The sequence below is a fragment of the Vigna unguiculata genome, chromosome 9 (genome assembly GCF_037176805.1).
Source record: "Vigna unguiculata cultivar grain cowpea cultivar isolate G323 ecotype 2 chromosome 9, ASM3717680v1, whole genome shotgun sequence".
Classification (NCBI taxonomy): Eukaryota; Viridiplantae; Streptophyta; class Magnoliopsida; order Fabales; family Fabaceae; genus Vigna; species Vigna unguiculata.
The window spans coordinates 36,226,370-36,235,838 of NC_140800.1; the positions used below are offsets into that span (position 1 = coordinate 36,226,370).

The following is a 9,469-nucleotide window of genomic DNA, read 5'->3' on the forward strand; positions in this document are numbered from 1 at the left end:
CCCAATCAGATTTTAATTTTTTTTATTTCAAATTTAGTTGACTGAATAATGTCCCAATTTTATATTACCAAAAGAAATTCTCCTGCAATTAAGAATACAACAACAATGATCTATTAAACAAGAAAATTATCACAACACAAACAGCCCTGCAATGGAACTAGAACGCTACGAAGTTGAAATGGAACCAGAACGTCGTGGGTGGAGGAGAAGTGAGCGCAGAGAAGAGTCGAGAAGAAGAGACGCAATCACAGAGTGTGTGAGGTGTCTCGGCGCAGAGTGTGTGTGAGGGAGGGATACTGAAAAAATGTGCACGTGCTGTTTTTTTTATTAAGTGATACAGCCCGCGGGCCGACCCGTTTTGATCCGCGGGTTGGCCCGACGGGCCAGCGGGCTTGACGGGTCGGGCTGTCATGGGTTGACGGGCTGAATTTCTGGACCCGGCCCATGTATTTACTGACGGGCTAGCGGGCCGACCCGTCGGGCCCGGCCCATTTTGCCATCCCTAAGGAAGTGTAAAAAGTAAGGATTAAAATATCTAATAAAAGAAGTTATTATATTATATTATATATATATATATATATTATTTTGGTCTATTTTATTTTATATTTTATTCTTTTCAATATTACTCATTGTTAATAGGCTAATTTGAATTCATTAACTTACGTAGAAAACAAGTGAATATCTCCTAGACTTTACAATGAATTAGAACAAAACTCAAATGCTCTTTTTAGATGATTTTAGTGTCGTTTTCCCATCCAAAATAATATTTCATCTCGAATTTTATGCTAGCATTTGATGGAGATATATAGTACATATATTAATGAAATGAAACTTCAATTTAACTTATAAACAATAAGTAAAAAGTTGTGCTTAAGCTTTTGTCCATAAATTAAAGATGCAAAAAGAAATTAAGATATTTGAAATGACTTATATTTTAAATAATTTAAACAAAAAAAGTACCTAATTATTTTCAAAGTTGAGATGGAGTCATAAATACCTAACTAAAATCAAAGCAAGGATTTGTGCACCACCTACCATGAAAGAAATATCTAACAAATGTGGAAAAAGATAGAATGAAATCAAGATATTCACCAATGGGTCCTAAAACACTAAATTGGACTATGACAAATCGAATGGTAGATATATTATTATTAATATTGTGGACAATCATATGATTACAAATTCATTTAATCATTGACACTTATTGCTCCTAAAAATGAACAGAAGATATACTCATAAAAAAAAAAAAAACCGAGGGACAATAAAGAGCTTTAAGTGTATATAATGAAGTGTGAGATAGATATTTGAACATATCAAACCATTAAAAAACGACTAACCTACTTTTAATAAATATATAAAGTGATCAAATTTATAACCAAATTTAATAAGCCTATAAATGTGGCTAAATATGGCTATGATTTTTTTTTTTTATTTATAGTGAAATTTAATAAGATGTTTTTTAAGATTTTGACGGATACTAAATATCTTTTATAAAAATGAAAATTTAATTTTGATTCGCCGCGCAGTGAACTAGTTCTATTCATTAAACCTAATTATTGTAGACAAAGTGAGATTTTATTATACGAGATAATGATAATATATAAACGAAGAACTTAAAATCAAATAAGAAAACAAATTAAAATTAAAGAAAACTGCAAAATGTCAAGACACATTAACTTGAATTTTTTTACTCAACCGATACAGATTTAGCCTTCGAAATGCAAACAATATACTGACCAATAATTTAATTAAAATAGAGTCAGACTTTTTGATGTTGCAGTTCACTCACAATTAATGTCGTTGATTTTCGTAATAAAAATATATCTGTAGTTTATTATTATCGTTAAGTTCATTTACCAAACCACCTTTTATTACAAAAAATTCAGCAAGTTTAGTATTTTTTTTTTTAAATCAAGAAAAATACATTAACAAATCATTCTTTTAAACGGAGCAGAGTTCAAATTCCTTAAATTTCCTGTTCAAACACTGCTATAATTAGAAGAAGAAGAAGAAGAAAAATTTACTACAGAACAGTTAGTCAATCTTTTTTTTTTCCAATATTAACTTAAATACTTTGCACCTCTATAATAGTACAAGGATCAAGACAAATAAATTATGACATTTTATACTATTTTGAAAAAAGCATAATTCTAACTGCTTATTTAGGTATTTGTTTCTATTAACTAATCTCGGTCAGTTTGACAACAAAAAATGGAAATAAAAACAATAAAAAAAAAACAAAAGAGAAATAAGTAACAAAATTAAATATGAAGTCCAAAAATTTAAATATCCTTCCTATCCGATTTTTTCACAACCAAGTAAGTTAAACTTTTTATTGCCTCATAGTTCATCTGCATCCCATTCTATTTTTCCCTTTCCATATAGGGATTAGGGCAATTCAGTGTTGGGTGCAAATGACACTAGGTACTATTTACAACACTTCTCTTCACTGTGAACCCTCCTCCCTCCTATCATTACAAAAATTTAGTTTCCTCCATCGGGCTGCTGAACATTGGTTTCATATTCAACTCTTTCATCAAAGAGGAAAGAATCAAAGCTGCAGGAGATTATGTTTTAATTCACCATATCATTCTTGAACATCTACAAAATTTCCCTGCTTCCTCCTCATAAAGATCCTACTCCTTCCTAGGCATATGCAACATATACAGTCCACCTTCAAGTTACAACCAATAAATCAATAAATGAATTTTTTTGCTATACAATTTTCCTCTAACTGTAGATTGGGTGACTCTTCAGTGCTGAAACATGTTCCAAGCAAACGCTTTCCTACATAATAAGACTAACTATAGCTGCAAAACTGGTGGGTTAGTTCTAAATCTTCCAAGTACAACCCCCAAACTCCCCCAATCAATTCACTCTAGTAAACGGAATCATGTGATGTCAAAAGAAACAAAATAGTTGGAATCTCTACGAATGCCCAGTAGCATTTTGAACCCTAACTTGTTCATGAGCTTTCACCACCTCTGAAGTGAAACTCTCTAATGTCTTAAAAATGGGAATCAAACCAGCCTGTAAACTATTATTAGCTGCATCACGAACAAGTTTGACGGCTTCTTTATGCCTGACCCTCTCTTCATGTAATTTCTTCTTCATAGAATCTAAATCCACCTTTAGATCATCTAGTGGTGAAACACCGCTATCAGAAGTGAGCTTCGACAATGCAGTCTTTCCTGAAACTTTATCATGTTCTATGCCTCCCATTTCTGTGCGCAATGTTCTAAGTTGTTTCTCAAAGTCCTTTCTGAGATACTCAGCTTTGATTCTCTGGCGTTGAGCGTCATCTTGCCTTTCCCATAACTCATGTAGTTTTTGAGCAAATTCATGCATGGCCTCTGCCACCTCCGTTTCTGAAATTCTAGTCATTGCTTGATGCCAATCATTACAAATAATAAAAACTGGTGGAGCATCAAGCCGACTTGGAGAGAAAGGGGCAATACCGTCAGCTGTTTCTTCAGGTTCATTAGGAAGGCATCTCAAGAGCCACTCGTTCAAATTCTTGACATAAGTTTTTTGAGTCTTAACCCAAATGTTGAACTGACTGCACCAATTCAAAAGCTCCTTTTCAAGTTCTACAATGGCCCTCAGAACTTCATCTCCTGGCAGACCAACGTTAATCTTAAGAGACTGACTTTTACTCTCCATGATAGCTTGGAACTGTTTCTGGTGGCATTTGAGCATGAATTTCCACATTTTTGTGAATCTGCTGACAAATAGGCTATTCATCAAATCAATAGCTCCATAACTTCTAACTCAAGAAAAACAATTCAAACATGTACAAAAAAAAAGATCTATCCATTCCAAAACTAAATATGATAATGTTAATAATGATGACGGAAACATGTCTTCAACCACTAACCACTGACGACATAATCACAGAAGCCTATTTCTCATCAATAACTTGAACATATACGTTGACTCAGTGCCATATCTCTATCCGACTGAGACAATTCTCAATGGAATGTCTGATTTGGCACATAAATTACCTTGTACCATCAATTATTGGCCTCTCTTGCATCCAGAGGCATTAATAATGACAGCAAGATTTTTAAATTGCAAACTCAAACATTCCATAAGGGATCTCTCATCCTTAGGTGAATGAGGGAGTTGTATTGAGCCAATTGAACTGTGGTGAACAAAAACTGTTAATTGAAGAATCTAAGGAGAGCAAGGTTTCTACTCAATTTATTTGTACAAAAAAGTGGAAACAATTATATGGCTTAGATCATTAAATATCGTCATAATTCACGGAGATATTAAAACATGGCAAAAAAACATGTAAAACTTCACAAAGTGGCTTTTATGTGTTTAAAAACATTAATACTTCATCTCACTTATTTTCGCCTACTCTTTATAGGGAAGAAGAGAGACCAAACACATTGCCTCTTGAAATGACAACAAAAAAAAGCCTTTTGACAGTATTTTCTGGTAAAAAATTTAAATGTTTGTGACCAGAAATTAGCAAGAAATGACAGATAAAAATTGCATAGTGAATAAGTGAAGCAATTTGATACCCATTAATCAATGCCGCAAGTTGAGGCTGCAATTCATTATCCCTCAATTTATGTATTCTTCCCATTATAGTTTCAGCGGTTCTGATGCAAATATTGATTTTTGTTTGCAACTTCCTAACTGATGCTCTAGTAGCATCAATTTTACTAGATTCAGCTCCTATATTATCCAATGTTTTCAGTCTCTTGAACTTTTTCTCATAAATGGCCCGTAACCTCTCTTCATCCTGAGAACAGGGCAAAAATATAAATACATAAGCATAATTTCAAATTAACACAAAGTATATTATCTAGAACCACTTATCAATACAAGTATGTGGTATAATCTACAATTTATTGATTAATACAAATAATTTATCATTGAAGACGATGCTGAATATGCATGACATTGAAAATACATGTTATTGAGTACTGTAGTTTCAAATTATATCCCCTCCTGTCCAAGAACATGAAAGTATTAAAGGGACTATATCATAAGCGATTTAGAAGCCTTTGCCCTCAACAAGTAGGTCATATAGCAAATCAGTATGAAGGATATCAAACTATGAATGGCACAAAACATTTCTAACTTCATGATTCATTAAACTTGGATTATTTTGAAAATAATCATGCTCATACCTTAACTTCCTTATACAATTTCTTCTCCCACGCATAAAGTTTCTCCAATGTGGATGAAAGATTTTCTGGATTTGTCTTGAAGTCTTTCCCAGGTTCCCCACAGTATGCTCGTGCCAACTTTATTTCCCTAGAAGAAAATTGTATAGATGGAGGATCTGAGGGTAACCTGGAAGGTGCTACCATCTGCAAGATTCTGGACAAGATAACTGCATAAAACCACATAACATAGGAAGACATTTAGTTGACAGATGTTTCAAACTCAACATCAAAGAGGGTATGGAGAGTAAAAAACACAGTTTAATAATAAAGCCCCACAAATACGCTCACATGTATGTATGCTTGCTGTAGAAAAATCATCTGAATGACTCAGTTTACTTGGACCTTTAAATAAAAATGCATCTACATTTTCTTGAGGCACAAGCCTGGGAGGCTCGAGTATGGAAATATAAAACTAAAGGGTTCATAACGAAAAATCTTTATAAATTCAACTTGGTTCACAGTCGATCACACAATCTGGTAGCGCCTGCAGTCTGTCCATGACTTGATTATTTGTTTTAGGAGAGGAGACAAGGAAAATAGCACGGAAGAAAATGACTAAACGAAAGAAACAACAAAACACGTCTTGTAACGTAATTATACAGCATAAAAAGTATTCTGCTTGGAGCTCATGCTTGCCAAATCAACACAAGTCTGTTGCAGTAAGTTGTACAGAAACTGGTTTACAATAAACGTGCTATACCATTTAATGAAGTATTTAGCTTCTTGCCTTTTTCTCTCTCAACGCTATCTAATTTGTTTTAGATTATATTGTCTGCATAAATACAGAAAAATCATGATAATTAAACCGGTGTACACGGAATGATCATCAAATTGCATAACCCATGTTTTATTCTAACAAAGCACGCTGCCAGAGTCAAAAGAAAAAACAAAAAAAGGGAAGACAACTCAAGCTAATTTTGGATTAAATTCGGGAAAATACTTTTGCAAACTTCAATACAAAATTGTAAATTCCGAAGCACAAAAATGAAGAAGAAATAATTTGTTGTTTTGAGAATAATAGTAAATTTGAACTCTCTCGACTGAAATCTAAACATGCTCCCAACTGGGATACAGGCTGAGAAGTTTCGGACGCTCGTTCCCCACATCCTTGGATGAGAAAACAACCATGCAGACAACAGTGTTCCAGTGGAGTGTGGAGCACTCCTAGGTGTCGGATTCATCCTAGCTATTTTCTAATAGAAATTATTGCTCAAAAGCCACAACAGACTCCAGGTTTTTAAAGAGGATGCAAAGCCAAACTGTAATAAAAAAAAAGAAACTAAATCTAATGAAATTTAACAAAATGTAAAGGATAAAACAAACAAAACAAGCTTACTCTAGCACTAACTTAATTACGAGATAATCCTAAATAAAAATAAAAACAAAAACGAATTATAAAACCAAAGTCCCAAAAGGAGCAAATAAGCCAATCTACGTCATCTTTCCTTCCTCTACCGTCTACAGGCTCAGAAAAAGAAGCAAAATACGTAACACTCACACATCACCATCTACAAGCTCCACACACGAACAAAAACTGAATGAAATAAAGGTAAGGCATAAGTCTAACATTTAGCAGAAAAGGATAAAGAGCTTTATACCTCTAAGTGCAGCAACTCTAGACCGATAAGGCGGTTTGCAAACCTCAAGTAACAATGCAACCTCTTTTCCAAAATTCGATGCCGTCACAAACTCATCCTGAATCTCCACCACAACCTCACGCAGATCCCTGGTTCCGTGCGCAGACAAAGTGGTTACACTACTCAGAACGGAAGAGTCACCTTCCACCGCCGCGACCGTCGCTTCATCAATCTCAAAGCTCACCCCTTTCTTCGCACCATGCTCTTCGGAAACAACAGTGTCGGGACTGCTCCTTATCTCTTTCTCAACGGAACCGTTATCGCTGCCGTCATGGAACCTCACCGTCTTGGAACTCCCCTCGCTGCTACTCACCTGCTGCAACGGCACCGTTTTAGTGTTCGAAGGCCCTTCCCCGAAATCCCTCGCTCCAGCGAAACCCTTTTCCTCAGCCACCTTTTTACCCTCCTTCTCCTTCACCTTCACCGGAGCCGCTCTCTGGACTTCGTGCTCCGTCTCATCTTCCAATTCGGGAATCCCCTCTCTCTCCCTCACCTCCTTCGAATCGGGACTGCTCGCGCTCGACCCGAACCGAGGGGGATAAATCGGATACCCGTTCTCGAAGCTATCGAAGACATTGAGGAAATCCCAAGTAGAGACGCGGGGAGGAGACGGCGGCGCGGGAGGGGGAGGCGGCGGAGATGACGACGGTCCCGGGGGAGGGTAGTGAGGGTAATCCCCACCCGGATACCCGTAGAAACCGTAACCGTAAGAAGGATCAGGCCATTGTCCAATTGTTGCCACGTGTCTCTCTGGTTCTTCATATACCATTGGTTTCCCATTAGGGACAGACCTCTTCATGTAATGGGCGTATTGGAAATTTTGATAGTACCCGTAAGGAGGTGGGTCTGGTTCTGGGGAACCATGAATGTGAGGCGAGGAAGAAGAAGAATGAGAGTGCAAATGAGAATGAGTAGGAGAAGGAGAACTCAATTCGGATCCAGAAGAAAGAGGCAAGTGAGAACCCTCAGGAGAATCCACATGAGAGATTGAAGCAGAAGAGGATGAAAGTTTGTTATTGTTGACGCTTTTGGTTTCGGATGGTAATGTAAGAACCGGAGAGGAAGAACCAGTGGTAGTCAGGTCTTGTTCGGCGAATTGGCGAAGAGCATCGCCGATTTCCCTGAGCGAATGGAAATACGCCACGTGTGCCGCCGCAAGAGCATAGCGTTGCTCCGATGCGGCTTTTAGAAATCTCTTCCGCTCTCTGCACAGAGCCACAGCGGGGAAGTCCTCCACCTTGGAGCCGCCGCAGCCCATGTCAGTGACCGGAGATCGTAGACTGAGTTGCCGATGTCGACGCCGGAGAACATGCTTCACCGCGGCACTGCATCATGGTGACGGCGCCGCATAACGAAGAAGATGGTGATGGCGTTTGCTTGATACACTTTGTGTATATCATTAAAGAAGAAGTGAGCGCGTGAGAAAGAGTGAAGGGTGAGTGAGTGTGTGTGCATGCAAGGGGATTGATGGAAGGGAGAGTAACAGAGAATGAAGATTCCAGAGAGATTTTTAATTATTAATTTTGAAGCATGAAAAAGAAAAGAGGGTGGGGAGGATGTTATGCAATAAAATAATAAGAAGAAATTGTATTGAGATTGGTGATGGTGGGGATCTGATTTTTGTTGTTTGTGTTTGAATTTAAAGAAAAATTGAATGAGATTTATGGAAGTTTGAGAGAGTGGGAGAAGAGAAGAAGAGGGAGAAAGAGGAGACCCGCCATTGGCAACAGGACCCCTTTCTTCATAATACCATCTCATGCTTCTTTATATTTATTTATCTTTATTTCCATATTTAATACTTAATTTTAATTTAATATTTAATGTGGATTTGTTAGATGCTTTCACCATTGGTGACATTACACTTCTTCAATACCCATGCAATTCTACCTCAATATTCCGTGTCATACTCTGGTCTCCCTTTCTTGCAGATTACACTTTCAATGTTTCCGCGTTATTCAATTTATTCAATATATACATCTTTCATAGCATTTTTTTAAAATAAATTTTTTATTTTATAATTCAAAATTAATATATCATAATCTAATTTAGCAGAAAAATTCATGCGATTCAAATTTGTATATCATTCTGAATATAGGTATGCAATGAATTATGTAAAAAAAATTTACTTTTAAAATATTTTCTTTTTGTAATATTTGAAACTTTTATTTTTATTAGGAGTTGGGTTCACAAGTAATTATTTCAAGTTTTCTCCTTAAACCTATTAAATGTCTTTAAATAACAAATATTTCCCCTGTTAATTAAATATTATGGATCAAATCCAATCTGTTTTTATAAACAAGTTCACTGTTTGATCTGGCATGGGTGATATTCATTAAAGTGAGATTAAATTGACTTAATTACAACACAATGTTATTGATTTTTATTTAAATAACTATCTTATTTCTATTAATAATCCTCTTGTAATGATTTTCAGACAACGACAAACTACTTAACTTTGTAACAGCCGCGTGAGCACAAAGTTTGGTAAAATGTGGGGTTATTTTGAAAAAAAAAATTAAAATAGTCATGGAAGATTGATAAAGATAATAGAAATTGATTATTTAAATTAAGAAAAAAATAATAAAAAGAAAATAAATAAAAGGATTTATATTAATATATTAAAAAATAATGTATAAAACAAATGTT

The 9,469-nt window shown here is 35.7% G+C and overlaps 1 protein-coding gene across 1 annotated transcript; it reads right to left on the reverse strand.

The window, feature by feature from the left end:
- Positions 1–2,249: 2,249 nt before the first annotated feature.
- LOC114163871 (protein ALTERED PHOSPHATE STARVATION RESPONSE 1-like) lies at positions 2,250–8,613 on the reverse strand. The gene is made up of 4 exons (XM_028048244.2): positions 6,785–8,613; positions 5,148–5,353; positions 4,533–4,756; positions 2,250–3,721 (listed from the first exon to the last, which is right to left on the reverse strand). The coding sequence occupies exons 1-4, from the start codon at positions 8,079–8,081 to the stop codon at positions 2,929–2,931; spliced, it is 2,520 nt and encodes an 839-aa protein (XP_027904045.1). The 5' UTR covers positions 8,082–8,613; the 3' UTR covers positions 2,250–2,928.
- Positions 8,614–9,469: the final 856 nt, after the last annotated feature.